Consider the following 23,182-nt stretch of genomic DNA (forward strand, 5'->3'; position numbering starts at 1 on the left):
TGGTGGGATGGGGAAATGTGCCATCCCTCTTGGCCTTTGTATTTTGCTCCTCCAAATAAAAACACCAGAAGAAAATGACCCTGATAGGTGTTTAAGAGGACATTTTTGGGGAGCTAAAAGAGAAGCAAGCGGCACAGTGGAATGGGATGGGGGGGGTACCATAGAACAGACTTGCCAGCTGGCTCAGCTATCCGGCCTAGGCAACAGCGGATCCATTTCAAACTCATGCAGGAGAAAGAGTAAAGCAAGGGACCTTGTGTAGAGGTGAGACCGTGCTACTGCATCTGGGCCTGCATACTTTGAGACAGACCGAGTGCAGCCTTCCTATTCTTCTCGTCTGGAGGAGCTAGCCTAACATGCTCTGTTGTCTTTCTTGAGTTTCCCCAACTAAAACTGGAGCCGATAATGCCGACCCTATCTAGGGCTATTTTCCATTAATTAAGAAAACAGAGTATCTACAACACCGAATACTGTCAGGGCAGGATGCCACCTAAGGGATTCTTACAGGAGCTCGGTGCTTAGATGGCTATGGAATCCTTGCGTGCACAGCAGCAAAGCGTTTCAGGATAAGATAACATGAAGCTAAGCTGGGATTCACTAAGGAAAGAACACCCCCACCTCAAATGCAGAATCAGGGCACAGGCATTAAGAAAAAGACACAAACGTCCTAACAGTAGCTGTGTGATTTTGTGGCTCGGCAAGTTACAGGCTCAAAGGCTGTAATTTATAACCAGATTCAAAGATTAAGTAAAGCTCTGAAGCTATGAGCTGCTTTGCTTACTTTTCTATAAGAATCACCTTTTATGAATGAAATTACAGGGTGGCTTATTAGAGGCTTATGGATGAGAGAGGGGCACAATAAGGCTCAAATCATAGGGTCCGAGTGTTTAAGGCATGTATTTTGGCCTTAAGCATGATTTGCTCGCTGCTGTAATACTTTATTTTTTCTTTTTTGAGCTATATTTAGCAAAAAAAAAAAAAGTATTCCTCTTTGCAGAGTCTTTATCAGAACTTTGGATTTTGTCAGTCATGTGGAAACATAAACCAGATACTTGGGGGTTGAGGATATCTTCCTTTCTCATGCCCCCTTCATGTTCCCTGTCTTTCTATCTACTTCAGTACTTGGCACAGAATCAGCCCACAGATTCTAACTGGGAAGCCACCGGTGCCGTCGTTTCTCAGTTTGGAACTAAGCATGGAGCCGAGAAAAGAACCTGCTCAGAATCTTGGCAGCATGTCATCCTTGTGCTTTGTAAAAAACAGCCAGTTGTCCCCTCTTGGCATGGCTTACCTCACTTTTTTCTCTCCCCTCTTTGCCAGTGTTTTTAGAACACCTGGAACTGTGCACAGAGCTATGTCTCTGGACCACAGATTCTAACCCTGCCCCAGCCAAGAACCCCAGCCCAGCTTCTGTCTCCCTTGCCTTTCCCATTCTGCCCCTTTTGCACCCACATGAGACAGGATGAGAGACATGGGTGACAATCACAGAGAGAAGCATCTTCATCCCCAAAAGAAAGCTTGACAGAGAGGCCAATCAGATGGACCTCTGTGATGTTCTATTGAGAGCGTTCTTCCTGGTGTTTTTCCAGGCTCCTGTCTTTGTTCTCTCTCCCATCTGTTGTGTGTGTGCTGAGGTAGGGTGTGGTCCTGCTCTGACCATGTGACCTTCCTCTTTTTTAATGGGATGCTGAAACACATTTTTTGATGAGCCTTGCCATTCAAAGCCACTGTTTAAAATCATCAAATAAATAAAAAAAACCTCTCACCAAACTGTGCTACAACAATTACTTGGCAAACAGAAGTCTCAATGTTAGCCGCCATCACTGATCCTGTGAGCTGAATTATAAATCTATCTAATCAGTTTGTCAATTCCTTACTTAAGGATCTAAACCACAGAATCTGATTCCTACCTAGTTAATGAGCAATCTAATAAAACTGAAAGGTAACCATTATATAATATTTAGGAAAAATTCATCATTATTAACCTTCCCTCCAGAAAAAAAATATATTGCTGTAAGCACATTTTTGCACCTTGTTAGGATTTTCTGGGTTTGTAATGAGCCATTCTGCTTTGGGCCAACATGCATCCACGTCCCCAGGTTCAGTATAATGTGATTTTAAGTGGCCATGTCATTAACCTATGAAAAATGGAAGAAGTTGTAGAAAAACTAACAGAGAAAAGCTGCGCTATCGCAGCCGCTGTTAGCAAAATCAGATTTCCTGCTGATAAATTATAGGAAAATTTTTTTCAAGTTTTGGTTGTAGAAGGGAGTGGGATATGGATGCCATGGCTTCTTTCTTTCTCTGCTAATAAATATTTTACATGTTCTGGAAGACTTGGGGCTTCCTTTTGGTGGGAGAATGGTGCAGCCTCTCACGTCTGCCTCGCTCCGCCCCCCTTCCAGGTGGTGCCTATGAAGTGAAGCAGCATCGCTTCTTCCGCTCCTTGGACTGGAACAGTTTGCTGAGACAGAAGGCGGAATTTATTCCCCAACTGGAGTCGGAGGATGACACGAGTTATTTTGATAGTATGTGCATTATCTGACATCCCTTGGCCTTTACTCGATTTAAAAACATTTCATCCCCAACCTTGAGTTTCCGATCTCACACCCACAAATTCTAGAAAGTGCAGCGCTGCTGTGCTCCAGATAGCCATAGTGAAGTTGTCTCTGCTAAAAGCGGAAACTCTCTGAGTAACCCAGACTGTCCCGAAACGTTCCTCCGCAGCTCGGTCAGAAAAGTACCATCACATGGAGACGGAGGAGGAGGATGACACCAACGACGAGGACTTCACCGTGGAGATCCGGCAGTTCTCTTCCTGCTCACACAGGTTCTCAAAGGTAAGTGAGGCGCGGCAGGAATCTGGGATGATCCAGTCACTGCCACGCAGCTCAGCTGGGCCAGCCTGTGGAAGCATCTGCCCCTTGTGGGGGGGTGAGGTCTCCGGCACTTAGACCTCCCAGTCAGCTGGGGAAGATGGTCTTATATTCTTGAGGATCAGGAGTTTCTACCCTGTAGACATAACTGTGTGTCTCTGGAAATTAAGGTCTGACTTTGGGATTTTTCTTGCTATTGTCTGCTTTGTTTTGAGGCAAAGAGTCGAGAAGATTGCCATCTTTTCATGATGGCTGTCATCTGATGGACTTGCTGTCCAGGACAGTTGTCATCTGGTGAACTTGCTTGCCTGCCCTAAGGTCTAGCTAAGAGCTAGGCTGTGGAGGCCACAGCCCATGTCGTGTGTCATGTAAGAACACAGGCTTCGTGGTGCAGTAAGCTGTAGTGATGAGACGAGCAGGCCTGTTTTTCATCCTACCCGGATCCCACACGGCTAGCTTTACACTCAAAATAACAACACACAAATTGTATTCTTTTAAACACTGCCTGGCCCATTAGTTTCAGCCTCTTATTGACTAATTCTCATATCTTGCTTTAACCCATTTCTAATAATCTGTGTAGCACCACGAGGTTGTTTCTCACCGGGAAGGATTCAGCATGTCTGATCTGGTGCCTGCCTTCATGGTGTCTCTCTCTGAGAGGAGAGGCATGGCGTCAGACTAACTTCCCTTCTTCCCAGCATTCTGTTCTGTCTACTCCACCTATCTAAATCCTGCCCTATCAAAAAGCCAAGGCAGTTTATTAACCAATGAGAGTCCTCCATCATTTCCCCTTTTTCTGTTTAAACAAAAAAGAAAGGCTTTAACTTTAACATAGTAAAAATTCATATAACAAAACAGTTATCAAGCAAGAATTACACAATATTTATATCTATTTTATTTTTATCATCTTTAAGGAAAACCATAACTATCTATCTATTCTTCAACTCCATCAAAGACTCCAGAAGGATATAATATTACCTAAGTAAACAAGAAATAAACAACTTACAAACTCTAGAAATGACAGAGACATCTCGTTGCCTGGACAGTCACCCAAAGTTCCTCTGTACCGTTGGGGCATCCATCTTTGGCCTACAGGCCCATAATTTCCAGCAGACATTTCCATGAAGCAGGAAATTTCAAAGGCAGTTCAGTCACTATCTGCTGTGTCCTGCAGAATGTCTCACAGACTCTTTCATGAATCAGGAACCCAGAAAGATCATCTCACCTTTAGGCAAGTTCAGCAGTCCTCTCTCTGAGGGTTCTCTGTATCCAGTTTATGCAATAGTCCAGGCAAGAGCAGCTTCTTGCCCAAATGGCTATCAAACTCCATAAGGAGCCTCTTTGATGCCCATCTTCCTCTTGAAGTAGATTGGTGCTGCCAGGAGCAGACGTGTCTCATTGTCATGAAAAACCCTAAGTTATTAAAACATTTTAAATGCCATATTCTGTAGTCTTTGGAAGATATGAAGTATGCCTATCTAACTGAAATATATCTCTATATATCTAGAAAATCTAACATGACTACAAGTTTGACTATTATTGATGACTATCCATTATAACCAATATACATTTTTAAATGAACTACACAATCACAATACCTTAATCAAGATCAGAAATACATATACATATAACAAAATTGACCTTAAATTTATATCAATAGAGTAAAATTTATACCAATGTAAATTATTCATATCTATATCATTCCCCCTTTAAATGTAAAAGAACATTTATAAACAATATTTGGGAATATGGGCACAGTTATTTCTCTTCAAACTGCTTCGTGCTGAATGGGGGCACTGTTATTTAGGTCTTTCATGGTATAACCTGTGTACTAGATTCATCTCAGTCAGCAATTGAGTGAAATAATTTTTTGAGGGTGTTCACAGCAACCTTTCAGGAGGGTGTGGTCTATCATACCATATTGGGATAGAAGCAATCCACAGGGTCTCATCCTCTGTGAAAACAAAAGAAGAACTTTTTCAAAGCATCATAATCTTAGATCCAAATTTTGAATTCAAGGTATTTTCAAAATATCTATGTTGGATTAATTCAGCAGCATTTATAAACAAATATTTTTTAGCAGCTGTTGCTCCTTCCTCAGCATTCAAACAATTTAAAGAGCATAATAGCATACAGTATCAAGATTCTCTGTGTATTTTCCATCTTTGTGTGGCTTTACTTAACCTCTATTTATTTTTACTTTTTGAGACAGGTTCTCTGTATATCTTTGTCCTGGAATAACTCTGCAGACCAGGCTGTCCTTGAACTCTCAGAGATCCCTCTGTCTCTGCCTCCACGGTGTTGAGATTAAAGGTGTGTCCTACCATACCTTGAAGTCACAGAGGTCAATCTACCTCTGCCTCCCAAGTGTTGGGATTAAAGGTGTGTACCACCACACCCAACTACTCTTTTTTTTCTTTAAGAACTTTAACTTTTAGCCTGCATTTATTTTTAACACACTGTAAACCATTTAGAGGTTTTGTTTTTGTTTTTGAATCTCTCTTTACTGTATCTCTCTCTCTTTTTCTGACCACACGAGCCTTTAAATTACTGAGCAATATGGGTAGGATTAAAGTCGTGGCTTTGGCAGTTGGATCCAGCCCATTCCTTAGCTTTCCAGCCTCATGACTGAGGTACCACCATTATTATTGCCACAACTCTATGGCATTTCAAGGTTCCTGCCAGCAAGCAAGCTGCAGCATTCTCTTCATAGACCATATTCAGTCAGACTGCCTGCTTGAAAGAGTCAGAGTTTGCCCTGGCAGGACGGACCAGAACAACGGAATTTTAAACCGGCGCAGCTTTTTTTCCTGCTATGGTTGAAAACCAAAAAGCATGCAGTTAATTTTCATCAACACCATTTAAGTGTTTCATGGCAGGACCTCTTAAAAGAGCTGCAGGGTTTTGCAGCTAAAGCTGAGTCAGGAAGCCTCTCTTAGATGAGAATGTTTGCTTGCCTCTAGCAAACAGAACAGACCCGAGAAATTGCTGCTACCAAGAAAACATGCTTTACTCTATTCTTTCCCAAGGTTTCTCAAGCTTTATGTGGATTCAGTTATCCATATCTGGGCGCCATTCTGTAGTGATGAGACGAGCGGCCTGTTTTTCATCCCGCCCGGATCCCACAAGGCTAGCTTTACACGCGAAATAACAACACACAGAGAGCTCTCCCAGAATGTGACACAGAGCACAACACAGGAATAGTGCTTGGCTCTTGACATGAGCCAATGTACCTGGAGACAGCTGACTGTGGGATGAGAAAGTATTTTGATCAGTAATTAATAAAGATTATGAGCTATCTGGAAAAAGGCAGTAGGAAGCCACTCTAGAATTTAGGAAATCGTAGACGATAATAAAATTGATTCTTAAGAAAGATGCCCTTCTATAAATTCAGGTAAGATTTAGAAACAAACAAAACGGATGTTTTAAGATAGGGTGGGAACCCAGAAATAATGGAAATAAGCCCAGAGGGCACGCTGCCTCCCTTCTGCTGTTGTGGTTGCCATGGCATCCTGCATGATTGTTATTTAGGAACTCTATAGCAATTTGTGATTTTAAAGTGCTCTGTACATTTTCCTAAGTGATTACCCAGAATGCATCTGCAAATCAGCCGTGGGGCTACCCCTCTCTGTTTATAGGAACAACATAGGGGTAGGGATCTCCCTGGAGACATGTGGCGAGTGTGTCCCGAAGCAAGTTTAACTACCATTCCCTGGGTGCTTACTGCGTAACTCATCCTCTAGCCTCTCAGAACCCACCTTAAATAGTTTCTTTACTTTGAAAGGTATTTTATTTTTCCCAGCGCCTGTTCCTTAACCTAATCCTTTTCTAACTCTGTAGATAGTAGTATGCCCAAAGCCCATTTCCTGAGAACAGTAAATAGCTGGAGGGTCACACCTGGGGGTGCTCACCATGCTGGGTTCTTCAAACCCCCACTTTCCTCCTGTAATTCCTGTAAGAGAGTGGAGATTTAGAAATGGGCTAAAAGAGACTGTTTGCCTAAGCTCTAGCCTCCCACACCAGCACCTACCTGCCGGATTTAGAGGCTAAGCAAGTGTACCTGGTGGTAACCTTCCTCCTTCCACAGAGCCCACCCACTCCAGGCACTGAAGCAGGTTGTCACTTACTCTTCTACTCATGCCCAATGTCAGTTTGTTTCTCCTCTCTGCTCCAGACTGGCAGGCATCAGACACTTCCTGTCTGTATGATTTTCTTTTGCTGGTTGCTGTTTTGAGCACGAAAGCAGCCTGAGATCCACACGAATCCCAAGGCCCAGAAACCCATGAGATGTGGCGAAAGTGACATTGTCCATTCAGCTCTGCACTCGAAAAGCATACGCATCCACACCTCGAGCCTTCGCTCTCGTGACATGCCCACAGCGTTGCCAGGGTTTCCCACACGTTTCCCCAGTTCACACTTGAACTGTATACTCAATTCTTTCCCTTCCTCCTGAGATTTGTGCTCTTTCCGACAAGCTCTTTTTGGATGTAGTTCATAAGCAGTGGTCACTTGCCTCCCAGGTTTTCAGCAGCATAGACCGAATGACCCCGAATTCAGAAGACAAAGACGACAGCGAGGACAAAACCAAGAGCACAACACTGCCGTCCACGGAGACACTCAGCTGGAGCTCCGAGTACTCGGAAGTGTACGTGAGATTCCTCCCAGGGGCCCCCTGCTTGAGCCGACACTGGGTACCATATTGCCAGAACCACGGTCCTAGACATACGCTGCTTTACCTGGTCTCTTCAAGCCTTTGCTCTTCATGGCTTCCTGGGGCGTTCATGTGACTTGTTCTTGTTTTTAATTAAGGCAACAGTTATCGACGTCCAACTCTTCAGATACAGAAAGCAACAGATGCAAGCTCAGTTCTGGCCTGCTTCCCAAGCTGGCCATCTCAACGGAGAGAGAGCAAGATGAAGCCGTCCCTTGCTCTGGAGACCCCAGAGAGGAGCCGGGAAAGCCTGTCCTCCCTCCCGAGGAGTGTACGCAGGAGGAGCCCGAGGTCACCACTCCAGCCAGCACCATCAGCAGTTCCACGCTGTCGGGTAAGTGGTAGCAGTGCCCACTCTGCTCGGGCACCGTACCTACTGGGAAGTGACTGTCAGCACGCTGAGTCCCAGGCTTCACCCAAGCAGACCATCAGGATGAGCGCCTCTCCCTCGTAGACTTCTCCCGTGGCCCCACCTCTTTAGGGACAAACTCCTGAGAACTTAGGTCGGCTGACTCAGCTGCATCCTCAGTGCCAGGCCATACAGCATGCGAACCTGACTTCAGCGGGACCTCGGGGGCACTTAGACCACCAACCTCAGTGGGGTCCTCTTGTGGCAGGCAGAACCTGCCCGTTCTAGAGTGTGTTCATGGCTGCTGATGCAAAGGCACAGCTTGCTGAACTGCATCCGTCTCAGAATGAGGTTACAAGGTCAGACAGACCAACCATCACAGTGTCCTTTGAAAATGGCTCCAGTCAGCTCTGAGAGGAAGCATGTAGCTAGCTTTCCCTCCAGCCCTGAGCTCCATGGTAGCTTCTTTGAAGGACTTAGATTCTGTTAGTGGGTCATGTTATACCAGACATACCTCATTGTCCCAGTCCCTGGTCACTAACCTCACACTGACTGTAGCAAAGGACTCAGACTGTGGAGTTCACAGGACACCAGTGGGGGGTGAGAATTCCCACCCGCCCCTCCCCCTTGTCAGATTGCATCTAAACCACCACCTCTGCTTGTAGTTGACCCTTCTCAGTCTCTGGCAAATGGAGTCCCACGTTCCTGAAGCTTCTCTCTTGCTGGGCTGAAGTCCAGAGTGTGGGCTTCTCTTGTGTCTGTCCCTTTGTGTGAAATAAGCTTCCTAACAACAGGACCATTGTCTTCAGCAGTGTTTAAAGTCCCTAATACCCTTAACCAGGGAGGTGCTTTCCTTAGAGGACCAGACTTTCATTTACTTCCCCCAGAATATGCCATTTAGGTGCCTTTATGACATCATTTGGTTTATAAAGGCAGATCTTTCTGCAAAGTAGGGTCGGTTAATGGTTTTTCTTCAAAAAAAAAAAAAAAAAAAGCAAAAGATGGCTCTGACTTATAATTGCTGTAATGAATGTTTTCGTTATGCCATATTTAATATTGCTATATTAATAAGCATAAGTGATTCCAAGAGTTCCCATCAACATTTTTAAACTCAATGTTCATAGTGAAAGGTCATTTTTATTTTTTCCTTTAATCACATTTAAAAAAAATTCTCTCAGGCTAGATTTTAGCCTCCCTAAAATGTATGAATCTGTGGAGCTTCATATATGCTTATGGTTGACCTGAGAAATTTCTACTGGGTTTCTTTTTTCTCTTTTTGCTTCTCAGTTCTTTTTCTATCCTGGGCAATCCCATTGACTCTAACTATAAAGCCAAGATAATAGCATTGCAAAAATAGTATAGAGATATCTTACTATTCTAGGGTTCCTGACCATGGTTCTCTTACTATTTATATCAAATGTAGGGGGCTCAGTATTTTATATTGGTAGTTTTAGGGATCTCTATGTGGTTCTCCATTGCCTTACTCTGAATGTAGACTATAGTTACCTCCATTTAAAAGTTCTTGTCTGCTGTATCTCAGTATCCCGAACCTGCTCACTATCAGAAAGGTAGGAGGTAAAGGGGGAGAGGAGGAGTCATGTCTAAGTACTTGATTGATTACTTTCATAATTAAAAATATCTGCTAAGGTCCTGCCATGCATTTTGATTAATAGTGTCAACCTACCTTTTCGCACCCTGTCTCCCCCATACACATACTAAAAATAATCAGAGACCTTGGGGGCTGCACAGACCAGAGAGATGAGAGTTGATTTGCTTACAGCCAAGGGTAATTAAGGAGCCTGAAAAGCGTGGCTGCAGTAAAATTAAATTTGTTGAATTTTATATTGCTCCACCATCAAAAAGAAGGAACCCTTGACATTTAGAGAACATTAAGGTGACATTACCTGCCATCAGCAAAAGAGGCACTTGCTTATGTACAGTGCTGTAAAACAGGTCGGGGAAGGAAGCCGGAGGGATGAGAGAAGAAAATACTGTGCATTCCTCCTGACATTTGGGAAAGCACAAGTTGGTGTCTGCTTCCCTTTTCTCCTTGACTACGTTGTACTTGAACCCTTGAGATGTCACAGTTGTGAAGTCGTAGCCGCGATGCTCAGATGCCCCCAGCACGTTATTTAGTAAAAAGACACAACTTTTTGTTTGCACTCTTCCCACCTGAACCCACTCAGAGAGGATGTGGTTTATCCAGAGCTTAGCCTCAGTTTAGAGCGAAGAAGTTTCTGGCAAGTGAAACGGTTTTGATCGAGTCCCCCAAGCAGTATATTTCCTGGGGGGAGCAGAATAGATGCACTAGGAAATGAGGATGTGTTTCCCAGGAAGTGAGAGGCTGCTGATAGCTGCCTTAAGATTTCCTTATTCTGTTGGCCCAGTGGGTGCCATTGTAGAAACCCCAAACCCTTTGTTTTCACGGCACAGCAGACAGCCACCAAGTATGCTGTATCCACATCTACCCTCATGGCTTTCCAGGGCCCCCGTATACAGACCCACAAGTTGAATGCCCTGCCACAAACTAGAGCCAGACACGAGCTGTGCAGCTGAGTGGGGTGTGTGTCATTTAGGCCAACTCTTTTCCTCACAGAGAATGCTGTGTGGTCAGCATTTTAAGATGAGCTGGTTAGTCATTCAGAAGACCATTTGCAATGTCCTTACATACCACACACGTTTCCATTCTTATGGAAAGTCCTAATCTTCTAACTTAAGAGTAACTGCACTGTACATTAGTGGTTCCCGAACTTACAAAGACAGGTGTGTCATAGAGGCTGGAGGATGACGTTGGGAGGGCCAGCATCTGACAGTCTACATTGAAGGCCAGGAGGATGCAGTTTGCTCCTAATCATGGGGTGACCCATATCTTGTATCTCGTCCTTTGAAACTTTTACAAGGAGCTTGGAGTGAAAACAGATGTGGAAGGAACCAAGGAACATTTTGATTCTTTCTCTGACTTACATACCCGGGCCCATGTTATCTTGGGAAGCTGAGAGGCAGTGACACAGACATGCCTACAGCGTGACTAAGTGGTATTAAGATCATTAGGAGCACTCACACCAATCACTGGGATCAGTCTGAGGGGGGCGTTGGTGGCTTTATAGGATGGCTTTCTTGAAGGCCCCTGGGAGGAGACTCTCAGAGCATTCGGAACTACAGATTATATAGAAAGCTATTCTCCTGGTTAATAGAATGGAATCGTTAAGGACTTGCTTAAATGTGTACAGGAGAATGAAGCCTGAATGCATAGCTCTTCCATCTCTTCCTCCTGCACAGCACAAGCTGGTGGTTTTTCACATTCAGCCTGGCACATCTGGACTGAGGAGCCACATGGAAGTTTCTCCCGCTGTTGGTCCATCCTTTTCTCTGTTCCCACCTCCACCTCCCTCTCCTACCTCCCCCCTGAATGTGTTTATTCCTTCTTCTTTATACAGTTGGCAGTTTTTCAGAGCACTTGGATCAGATAAATGGGCGAAGCGAGTGTGTGGACAGTACAGATAACACCTCAAAGCCATCCAGTGAACCCACTTCCCACATGGCTCGGCAGCGGTTAGAAAACACAGAGAAAAAGAGAATTGCGGGGAAAGTCACAAAGTCCCTCTCTGCCAGTGCTCTGTCCCTCATGATCCCAGGAGGTAGAGAGACATCAACTCGCATGAAATTGTGTGATTTGTGCATGTACTCCCCTCCTTCCTCCCCCAACCTGGAATGCAAATTGAAATGCAAGATTGCATGAGGCAATCACGGGCGGGATTGCAGGACAACTCTCAAGAACCTCGGCTTAACACACCTATGAATTTCCCTTCCTGGACCTCGGGGCACCCAGAAAGCATGTGCATATCTGTCTCAGGTTACCTTCTGTATCTGGGGGTGAGACAAGAGATGTTTTTTTTCCTATAAAAGTAGATTTTATTTGTTTTCTTAAGACCTTTTTTTCTCCCCCACGAGCTAAATAATGAATTTCCCTCCCTGAGATACTTCTTCTCTAGACCCCGTACTGTGTGCGTACTTTCCAGAGCTGTTTGCAGCTCGAATGTTGGAAGGCTAGGTAGGCTTTGCATCATCTAATTAATGAGGAAATGACACAGAATATAAGCCTCAACATTTCTGGAGATCGTAGAGAAATTCTTATAGGAGGCATGAAATAAGATGTTTTCCCATTCTTGTGGACTGAGCATCGCCTTCTCCAGCTAGAAGGCAAATTAATCAAGACCAGTTTTCTAAAACAGGGCATAGATTATAGTTTTGTTGGATTGCTGTGTTTTCCATGTACTGATCAGTAAGTCTGTAGTAATTCCCTTGGCACACACTGGTGGTTATGACATCGCTCAGTAAGAGAGAATAGGATTGGAAATTAAATTCTTTCATGGGTGGCATGTATTGGGAAGAATACAAACTATGTATCAAAGAGATTACTATTTTATATTTGTACAAAAAAATGATACACACAAATGCTCTCAAAAGCATAACGTAAATTCATTTGCTAAGAAACATCTCATTGAGTCCCATGAGGCAAGCTACTATCTCTGTTGTCTGTATGGCCATGCGTACTTCAGCATGGCCCCAATGTGCATGTATAACAAGGAAGGGCAGTTCAGTGCAGCCTTGACCATCTGTAGAAGCAGGTAAGGTAGCCTGCACTTTGGAAAAAGAGGAAGTTGTACCATTTGTAGAGGAAATGGAGACCACCATGTGGTTAAGAGGAACCCTGGCCTTCCCACAGCCTGAGTCTTGAGTGTCTCTGTCCTCCACTCACACGTCGCAGGGCCCCATCCACCGGTGACCTCTTTTTACCTGACCTTTGGATTTCACAGATACTTTACTCTTGTGGGGACAACAGAAGACTCAGAGCATGCGTAAGATGGGTGCTGTCACCTCGCTGGGACCACATTAGGTCTCACCATGTCCTGGCGTCTCTGATAGCACCTGGCTGCCTTGTTCCAGCCAAGTTCACATTCAGACCTCAGCATGCTCTGTAGATGATTGTCTTCTCAGAACACACACAGTCTCATGACTAATTAGGATCCACATGCATTCTCATAGATAGAACAGTGAGTTTGCTTCTTACCTTGCACTGACTGCTATAATATAGTACCTTATACTCATGTCAATTATATAGAGTAGAATCTATTGTTCATGGCGGTACAGATGCCCAGTCAAGGCCTCTGGTGTGTGTTCCACATAAACAGCATCTCTTAGAGGCTCTCAGGCCTCTTCCAGAAACATGCCAACCCCATCACCAGGAGCAGAGTCCTCTTGATCTAATTAGTTTCCAGATATTTCTCCAAATACCATTACTTTGGGGGTAAGGTTTCAGTCTCTGAGCCTTGGAGAATACAGATGGCATTTTGGGACATGAGCTGCTTTGCTCCTAGCATGTATCTGGCCCTCCTTACCCTTGAAGAAACCTTATGAAGCTACTGTGTGAGGAGGAGCAGTTGTAACCACAGTCATTTGTTTGTAGTTAAGTTTTTCGATTGAAATGTGTTAATAAGTTCTAGCTCAGTAACATTGCAAAAAGCAGCTGGTAATTGATTCTTGTTTTCCTGCCATGTGTGTGTTTGGAGAATCCCGTTAAATTGTTTAGTATAAGATTTGGAGAAGAGTATATCTCATTATACACTTAGTTTACTCTTATAACGAGACACTATAAATAAATGATTTATTTCACCGAAATAATTTAAAGAATCTAAAACCAGAAAACTCTGTGTAGGAAAACTAAAAACTCTTAATTTTAGAGTATTGAGAAACATTAAACAAGAAAGACTTTTGATGTTCCCTCAACAGGCTTGAGTTTCACATCCATGGCAGTTCCCGACATAAGCATTTTCTACATAATTCTTCTTTTGCCATTAGAAACAAAGGGCTTTGCTTTGTGACCACTCTTTGTTTTCTTGATTGTGGTGGGGCTTCCCATGGGAAGGGTGGCTATGCCCTGGATGTGCTTTGATGCCGGCTTCTTTGTTGCAGATATGTTTGCTGTGTCTCCATTGGGAAGTCCCATGTCCCCGCACTCCCTGTCTTCAGACCCTTCCTCTTCACGGGATTCCTCCCCTAGCCGAGATTCTTCGGCCGCATCTGCCAGTCCCCACCAGCCCATTGTGATCCACAGCTCAGGGAAGAACTATGGATTTACCATCCGAGCCATCCGGGTGTACGTGGGCGACAGTGACATCTACACGGTGCACCACATCGTCTGGGTAAGAGCAGCGCTCGCTCTTGGCAGTTTTCCTTTCCCGCCAGCCCAGAGTGCAGCTGTTGACTAAAGCATGGTTGATTGCTGACGTGTTTCCTGTTTCTGTTTCACATGGGACCCCATTTCCTTTTCCTTTTAGTGTTCTTTTCTCCTCCTTTTTTTCTTTTTCTTTTTTCAAGACAGGGTTTTATTTTGTGTGCAGCAATCCTAACTGACCATCCTGGAACTCATTCTGTAGACCAGGCTGGCCTCAAAGTCACAGATACCCGCCTGCCTCTGCCTCTGCCTCTGTCTCTGCCTCTGCCTCCTGAGTGCTAGGATTAAAGACCTACACCATCACCATCCAAGTCTTTTCTCTATTCCCATGGTAGAATTGGGTATATCACCAAGTAGTCAGTTTTCCTAACTCTGCCCAGTTTCTATAACTGCTTGCCTATTCTTACATAGCAATCGGGTAAACACATGAAAACTATCTTCTTCATATCCCTTTATTATCCTTTAAAAGCGGGTAGTTTTATTTTAATTACTTGTATGTCTGAGTGCTAATACCCAGAGGCCAGAAGCATTAGTTACCCCAGAGCTGGAGTTAAGAGGCAGTTGTGAACCACCTACCATAGGTTCTGGGAGCTGAACTCAGATCCTCTGCAAGAGTCGTGCTCTTTCTTCACCGTGGGGCCTTCCCTCCAGCCTTGTCCTTTGTCTTTTACAGGTCTTTCTTTTTTTCCCCTAGCTTTGGTTTTCAAAACTCACATTCTTGCTCACTTGAGACAATTTTAAAGAAACATGGGAATTATCCTGTTTTAGAACAATATTGGAACAAGGGCCATGCCTTTTTGAGTTCTTATTATGAGCTTAGGCTCACTCACAAGGCAACTCAGAGTATCCTGACAGGTGAAACAATAGGTGTTGGGGTTTGTCATTTGTTTGTTTGTGAAGACATACTCTCCTCTTTACAGAATGTAGAAGAAGGAAGTCCCTCCCACCAGGCTGGACTGAAGGCAGGGGATCTGATCACTCACATCAATGGAGAGCCGGTTCATGGACTCGTCCACACGGAAGTCATCGAGCTTCTGCTGAAGGTACTGCTCTCCTCTGTCCTGGCCACATAGAGGCAGTAGGTAACCCTAAGGAATAAGCACTGTGAGGTCAGGTTCTCTGTGGCGTGGGCCTGGAGTCCGTCTCACCAGTGGAAGGGATGGGACACAGTACTCAGAAATCTGATATGACGCAAAGCTGTTGTGAGCTCTCTGGGTTTACGCTGTGAAAGAAAGGGTGAACTTGAACCTGGACTTGCCTATATTTGCTTCTCGCTACCAGTCGTACAGAACATGAGTTCTCCTTGTTTGTATACCTCACATCGTAGATTCCATGCAGGAGCCAGCAGTTCTGAAGGTGACCCTCAGAAGACGTTATTCTGGTATAGAAGGAGACAGTACTGTCCAACTGGGAAGGTGGATCTTGAGGTTCTGTTTCAGGGCCGGCGCTGCTCTCAAAGACCGAACTTCAGACGTATTGACATGTGCTCTAGATGATGGGTGGAAGGATGGCCGAGCAGTTACAAGGCTCCTCCCCTCTCATCTACATAGCTAAGATATACTTCCATGGGGATCAGTTCTTAAAAGGAGCAGCGAAAGGAGCCCGCAGCTGCTCAGATCCCAGAGAGCGGGAATATAAATGGAGAGCCCGGTGCACGTTCCTCCTCTCAGGTAGCTCTTCCGAGAGTCCTGATTGGCTACGCGCTAACTCCAGACTATAAAGTCAAAGATGCAAAATTAACTGAACCTGAATTTAATTTTTAAATTATCTCAGGAAAGGGCTGCTTTATTGGAGATGAGACTCATAGTCCCTTCCTTACGCATGTTTTGGGCAACCTCTTACTTCGTGACTAACCAGAGAGATTTGAGCATCAAAAACAAAAACAAAAAAAAAGCATTAGGGAGACAGAGGATAAATGTGTACAACTGTAAACCCCCATACATCATTTAAATAATGTTTGAGACCACATAAATATTGCTGATACAGGGACTAAGAGGTGTTCTTTGCTTTCAGAGAGTACAGGACATGCATGAGAAAAAGAAATTAATTATCCCAGGCTGAAGCAGAGAGAGGGGCATTGTGCTATTGGTGAGAACATTCTAAGAGTTCTAAGGGAGAAGCATGCCAGGGGAGCGACACTGCTGTGGGAAAAAATGAGGAATCTGAAGGCACTAGTGGGAGAGCGGGTGTGCAGGTCTTCCCAAAGCAGATGCATTTAAATGTCTTTCCTGGTCCCTTCCCTGTCATTTCCCAGACTCACACTATTTAGAGTCTGGTCCAGGGTCCAGAAGCAATAGTCTCTACATCCTAAGGTCCAGGGTGATCTAATAGATAAAAAGTTACTGCTTTTGATTAATTCACAGTATTAATTTAAAAAAAAAATTTGCCTTGGCTTTAGGGTTCAGTAAATTTATAGAGTTAAAATGAGCCATGGCAGCCTCCTTTTATGTCCAAACGTGACAACCGGAGGAGAGGACCACATGGCTACAGCATCTTCCTTTTTTTCTCCAAACCTGACAATGGGAGGACAGGACCACATAGCTACAGCATCCTCCTCTTTTATCCAAACATGACAGTGGGAGGACAGGACCACATAGCTACAGCATCCTCCTCTTTTATCCAAACATGACAGTGGGAGGACAGGACCACACAGCTACTTCTGGTCCAAAATTTCAGTTCAGTTCTTTCCTTTTAAATTCTCTAACAAGGGCGGAATAACATTCCCAGTCAAGCATCCCAGAGATGCAAGGCTGGACGGAACTGCTGACTTTGAGATCCTGTCTGTGAAAGCCACCTGAAACTGTCTTAGAACACCTAGGACAAAGTCAAGTAAAAACACAGATTGCAGAGCCTCAGTAGCCACTTCACCCCCAGTCTTTGATCCTGTGGTTCGCTGTCTTGTGGATAAGAACTGGGAATGAATGTCGGGAGCTCTTCTCCGATATCCCGTGTGTGAGTCTTTCAGCCTAGGGGAGACTGTTGAGATCAGCAAGCTAAGCAGTTCACTACCATCAAGGTTTCTTGGCCCCGGAGAATAATTCTCTTAGTTGCCATCCATCCAACTGATGCCTTAGGTCAATGATTTTTTTTAAGCTAAAGGAATTTCAATAGGAATTGTCTTAGTTGCTGGCATAAAGACCCTGATCAAAAGCTACTTGGGGTGGAAGGGTTTCTTTCAGCTCAGATGTTACAGTACATCATGAGGAGATAGAAGGGCAGGAACTTGGAAGCAGGGACTGCAACTGGGGCCATGGAGGAACACTGCTTTCTGACTTGGGCTTCTTGGTTTCCCCAGCCTTCATTTGTATGTGCCCCAAGACCATCTGTCCACAGGTGGCATTGCCCCGCTAGGTTCTGCTCTGCTTCATCAATCAGTAATCAAGAACATCTCCCACAGGCCAATCTGATGGGGGCATTTTCTCAGTTGAGGGTTCCTTTTCTTAGCTTACCCTAGTTTTTGTCAAATTGATAAGAAAAATATTAAGCATAGTAATATAGTAACATAATGTACATATATATAATATATATCTTGCATTCTTCATAACAGTTGTATGCTATGTGCAAAATAGCTCCTACCTCAGCCTGCGTTTATTTCACAGCATACAGATATTTATGGAAGAAGAAAAAAAGCTGAATTTATTTTAAATCTTAATGTGATTCTGGATTTCCAAATAATTTTCTTGCTTCTGTGAAATTGGATGTCCAGTCCCCTCCCCAAAGGTTTTTGGAAATCTCTTTAGAGAATCAGCTGTCCCTTCTGTGAAATTTTACCTCACCTAGTGTCTGTGGTCACCGTCTACAACTCAGCACTCCATCACTGGGTATAGTCAACCGCAGGCCACGGGAAGAGTGCAAGCACGGTGGAGCGTACCATGCCCTGGCACCCTCCGAAGCTACAGTATTCTCTGTCGCCCACCCAGGCAGTAGATTCTGCCTCTGGTCATGAAAGAAGCACTCAAGAGCAGTTACTATGTAATAGAACAAAGAGGATGCAAGGGATTTAATTATCGTCCCAGTGAAGTGTGTAATCATGCAGCTTTCTTCCAAGTTTAACCAGCAGTTGGTGAGCAAAGAGCGTGAAGCGACTAGCCTCGGCAGTGTTCTTGTACGCGCTGTGGCTGGCTTCACATCAGGGTGGCAGCTCTGTTTAGTTCCCGACTGTCGTTTCCATGATCTTTTCTACTTAGTATTTACAGCACCTAGTGGCATCTTTAGGAAACAGTGGAATGATCTCTTGTCTGGTTGTGTAGAATCCCATGAACTATGTTGCATGGAGAACACTGAGAACATTCTCGGCTTTCCACCGCTCCACGTTTGGTCTCATTCTCCCCTACAGCTTCAGCAGAGACCTACAATGGCAGCTCTGGCTTATATGTACAGGAAGGCTGGTCAGATAGCAGTCGGCAGAGTAGACTCATGGAATAGGATGAGTGGCTGATCATGGCCACCTTTCAATCCCCTCATACCTTCCCTTCCAGAACTCGATTACAGGACAGCATCAATCTTTCCAAAAGATCTGCATGGTCTTTCTTTACCCTTCAGTCATAGATGGAGACAGTATTGTCCTAGTTACAGTCCTTACTCAAGTGAGCACATGTCAGGCTTACCCTCTGCAACTGGGAAACTTTCCAGTTGTCCAGATTGAATTGTTTCAATGCCTGATGCATCAGAGAATCTCTAAACCCCACCAGCACTCAGTTCAGTAACTTCCTTTCAAGGAGCTCTGAGGAGCTTCTCTATGGAGTAGGAACAACCAAATGGCATGACTGTCATCCTCCCATATCTGTTAAGATGCTGATATAGCCAGAGCTTTGGGCTAAATACTGAGACCATCATGTAAAAACAAAAACAACACAGAAAACCAGCTAATAGGAAGCTGGGGTTATAGTTCAGTTAATAAAGTACTTTCCTTGCAGGCATGGGGACTTGAGTTTGGTCTATAGAACAGTGGTTCTCAACCTTCCCTAGGACTGTAACCTTCCAATCGTAAGGTTGTTTTGTTGCTACTTCATAACTCTAAATATTTCTACTGTTAGGAATCTTAAGTAAATATCTGATACGCGACCCCCAAATGGGTCACAGCCCACAAGTTGAGAACCATTTATCTAGAGCCATAGGGGGAAACATCTGGGTGCAGTGACACTTGTAATACACCACTGGGGAAAGCAAAGACAGGGAGATCTCTGGTTTTGCCGGCCAGCCAGGTTAGCCTGCTTTAGTGAATTTCTAGATCTTGCTTCAAAAAGCAAGGTAGACAGAACCTGAGAAAAGCCGTCCATGTTTGTTTTCTGACCTCACATGGTTATACCAGACACACACGCACACACACACAACATTAACAAATCACACGTATACAGCTAATGAAGCAAGAGTACTTGGCACCCACCAGGCTCTGCTATGTTTTCCACAAACTCACGTAACCCTCAGTTATTCCCTGAGGTAGGTGCTATAAGTAGAAGTGTCCCCATTTTCCAGACGCAAAAACTGAAGTAGAGAGACATGAACACGGCAGCCACCACCATCTGCTTGGAGGATGGTTTCTCACCAGGCAGTGTGACTCAGAGGCTGTGTTTTCAATGCCTACTGCACACCGCTCCAAAACACGCATCTAATTACCAGTACCTTATAGTCTGATGCCCACAGCAGGAAGCAGTGGCAACCACAGGCTTTAATCACAGTACTAAGCATAAGGAACAGACTGTAAACATGGCAGAAGCTCAGAAGAAAGAAAGATGGCTCTCTACCAGCACGCACCGAAAAAGCACGTGAGAACTGGGGGTTAATCTGTGCAGGCCTTGAGAGATGGCCAGAAATTTCGTGCACGAACAAGTAGACTCGGGATAGTCCAGGCTGTGTGAGTAGAAGTACAGATGTGAAGTGGGTGGGTGGGTCTCGAGTCTTACGAAGTACACAGTGAACCTAGTGGGTTGAGGTCTTGGCTCACTTAGGGGTAAGATATGCAAGCAGGCTGGGGCTAGGATGGAGGAGGAGAAGCAGGGCCCCCAAAGGACGCAGGAAGATCCTGTCCCCCAGCTGAGCCTTACCGAGACCATTAGACAGAAACAGAGGTCCTCTGTGAACTTCCTCCTAAGGCCAACTACTAAACTGACCAAGGCAGATTGAGACCTTGCTAACCTGACTTCAGCTCTTGTACTCAGTTCAGCCAGCTTCAAATCATTTCTTCCCCACTGTGCATGAATCACATAAGCAGTTTCAAGCAACAGTGAATAAACTGGACATATAGCAGTCGGCCTGCTTTGTTGCTTTGGCTATTGTTTTTTAAACAGAGTTCACTGCCTCTTTAAGAGGTCTCTCTTCATAAAGTTACTATGGCTCAGAGAGCGCCTGCTGTGACTAGGTGGATCCACCAGGTGGCAGGCTTCACAAATCGCACCCGATCTGTTTTACTTTTACCATGCCTCCTGATGTTTGACTAATATTTGCAGGTTGCATCTTGTGAATTTCTTACTAGAGGGGCTGTCTTTGCATCACATCAGCCAAATGAACTGCTTTTTGAAAAGTCGTATGTGGAAAAAGACGTAGGTCTAGTTTTTGTCGAAGGAGGCATTTACTCAGAGCCTTGCAGCGTGCTGAGTCAGCAAACCCTGCTCCTCTCTGTTTTTTAATGAGAAACATTCACGATTTGTACTATATTTATCTTCTACTATTTTACCATGCCTATGCCTCCGTTTCTCAGTGATCCATACTCTAAGCATGTCCCACATGTCATGTGACTTCTGCTGACCACCACTGTGATGAACACAGGCCCTGTTCTATGCCCACGCACTGGAGAGGTAGAGCCGGACCAAGCACCTGCTGCCCACATGGAGCAGGGTGGGAAGGAGGAGCACTGGGGGATGAGGGACAGAGTGGCCAGGCCTTGACTGTCCCGCTTACCACTATGACTCTAAGAGTAACTCTTGTCATTATCTGTGAACCAAGGATGACAGTCCGCACCTCATGTGACCCTTAGATCTTGGTTATAAAAGCAAAGATTATATGTGGAAGTGGCTTTAAAACTAAATTGTGTTTTTAAAGCACCAGGTGGCATTGTTTGCCTCTTACATAGATATAAAGGCCCCAGCCCCCTGGAGGCTGAAGAGGAAAGACTACCACAAGTTTAAGGCCAACTTGGGCTACACTCTGAATTCTGGGCTAGGCTGCACTACAGTGTAAGACTCTGCTGAAATGCACTTGAATACAGGCCCAGTGGCTCATGGGGTAAGACAGTCCTGGTGATCATAACACCATGGAGAGATGCACCCAAGCTGCTTTGCTGCCCCTTTCATCCATCATGGGAAGAAAGCGATGTCATCATAGGTCCATTCAGTTTATGAAGACTTTCTTCCAAAAGTCTTCAGTGGAGAATTTTCCACTGAAAAACCACAAGGTCAATCTCTACCATTAAAGTAAATATAAACTTTTAAAAGTTGTGCCTTTGCATGTAAGGCATATAACTTATCCTGTAGGAATTCAAACTCCATCTGCCTAAAATGTTTTCTGCAAATCTATTAGGTGTGAGATTAGAACTATGAAGGCAATAATAAAACACCGTCTTTTCAGTGCTAAACTAGAGATAAAACTTGAACAAAGCTGTCTGTAAAGCAGGAGTTCTCACCTGTGGGTGGCCATTCCCAGGGTCAGCTGGCCTTTCACAGTGTCACATATCAGATGCTTCCATTATGATTCATGACAGTCGCAAAGTTACAGTTATCAAGTAGCAGTGGAAAAAATTATGGTTGGGGGTCACCACAACGTGAGGAACTGTATTAAAGGGTTACAGCATTAGAAAGGTTGAGAACCACTGTCCTAAGGGAATATAAATAACTAATGGACCATCAAGTCATCGAACTAAAAACCAGGAAAGAGTAACAATGGGAGATATTAGTAGGTAACCAATACTGACATGCCTTTCGAGAACATTTAATGATGGGTTATCATACCTGTGAATGGAAAATGGAAAGTTCCAAATCTTACATTAGCTTGTAAAATGTGCATATATTTATACATGCCCCAAGAAAGACTAGTATGGGCCTGGAATGGTGTTGCTTTGTAGTTTAATGGCAGAGTTCTTACTCGGCATGCACGGAGGCCCTGGGTCCGATTTTCACACTTCCTCCTCAAAAACAATTAAAACCCAGCAGGAAATAGATTGAAGTATTACAAGTGGTAGCTGAATGGAAATTGCAGTGATTTTTTTTTCTTCCTTTTAATTTTGCTCTACCATTTTCTTCTTATGATGGCATGGGCTATTTCCCAATCAAGGGGAAAGATCGTGGATTTTCGGTGAAGCAGAGATTTGCTTTCCCATGCTCCTATTTCCACATCACTTGTCTTCCCGTGCTTTGGTATGGCTTAGAACTTAGCATCCGGGGGTTTTTCTAGCTAGGACCTTTTTCAAAGCCCTTGTTCTTGGACCGCTTGTCCTTTGCAGTTTATCAGAGCCACCTCTGACTTTGAAATGATGCATTTATCCCCTGGCTGTTACGACATTCATGGAGCAATTGTAGGAGCCAGAGTGTCTGCCCACCCGACCTGGCACCCCTGTGCCTAGCCGCTGACTCCATGTTCACCTTCATCACTAGAGCCTGCCTAGCAAGCCCCATCCCAAGATGAAGTGAAAGGACCCAGAAACCCACCAGGAATTATGTCACTGTGCCTAACCTGGTTAAAGAGAGCTTTCCCCAGGGCTGACACATACTTCCCGGCTCTGCAAGCTGACAGGTTTTATGACAATAAGAAAGGAACCTTCTAACATCATTACAAATAAGAGTCTCATTCGGTTTTGTCGCCCTGTGGTTTCTAGGTCAAAGAAAAACATGAAACGGAGAAAGAAAGGAAATATATCAAGCAAGACCAGACAGCTCCTGGGCACATTTATATTTAATGCATATGGATGAAGATGGCTGTTATTTATAGAGCCCTTTCCATGTGTCACACTCAGTGTTAAAAGCTTTGCAAACTCTCATTTACTCCCCTGCTGAGCTCTAGAAGATGGCGGGTTCTTCTGG

General features: G+C 44.4%; 1 protein-coding gene across 3 annotated transcripts in view; it reads left to right on the plus strand.

Moving 5' to 3' along the window:
- Positions 1-23,182, plus strand: part of LOC119809593 (microtubule-associated serine/threonine-protein kinase 4) — a 172,669-nt gene that overhangs the window by 138,812 nt on the left and 10,675 nt on the right. For 2 of the 3 annotated variants that reach the window (XM_038322500.1, XM_038322501.1), the window contains exons 17-22: positions 2,406-2,528; positions 2,728-2,840; positions 7,397-7,521; positions 7,686-7,921; positions 13,910-14,139; positions 15,092-15,214. In XM_038322500.1, the coding sequence (XP_038178428.1) occupies positions 2,406-2,528; positions 2,728-2,840; positions 7,397-7,521; positions 7,686-7,921; positions 13,910-14,139; positions 15,092-15,214 (950 nt within the window). Of the gene's footprint in view, positions 1-2,405; positions 2,529-2,727; positions 2,841-7,396; positions 7,522-7,685; positions 7,922-11,373; positions 11,575-13,909; positions 14,140-15,091; positions 15,215-23,182 lie in introns of all 3 variants that reach the window. The other variant, XM_038322502.1, reaches the window with a different exon arrangement.

Source organism: Arvicola amphibius, chromosome 3 (assembly GCF_903992535.2).
Source record: "Arvicola amphibius chromosome 3, mArvAmp1.2, whole genome shotgun sequence".
NCBI lineage: Eukaryota > Metazoa > Chordata > Mammalia > Rodentia > Cricetidae > Arvicola > Arvicola amphibius.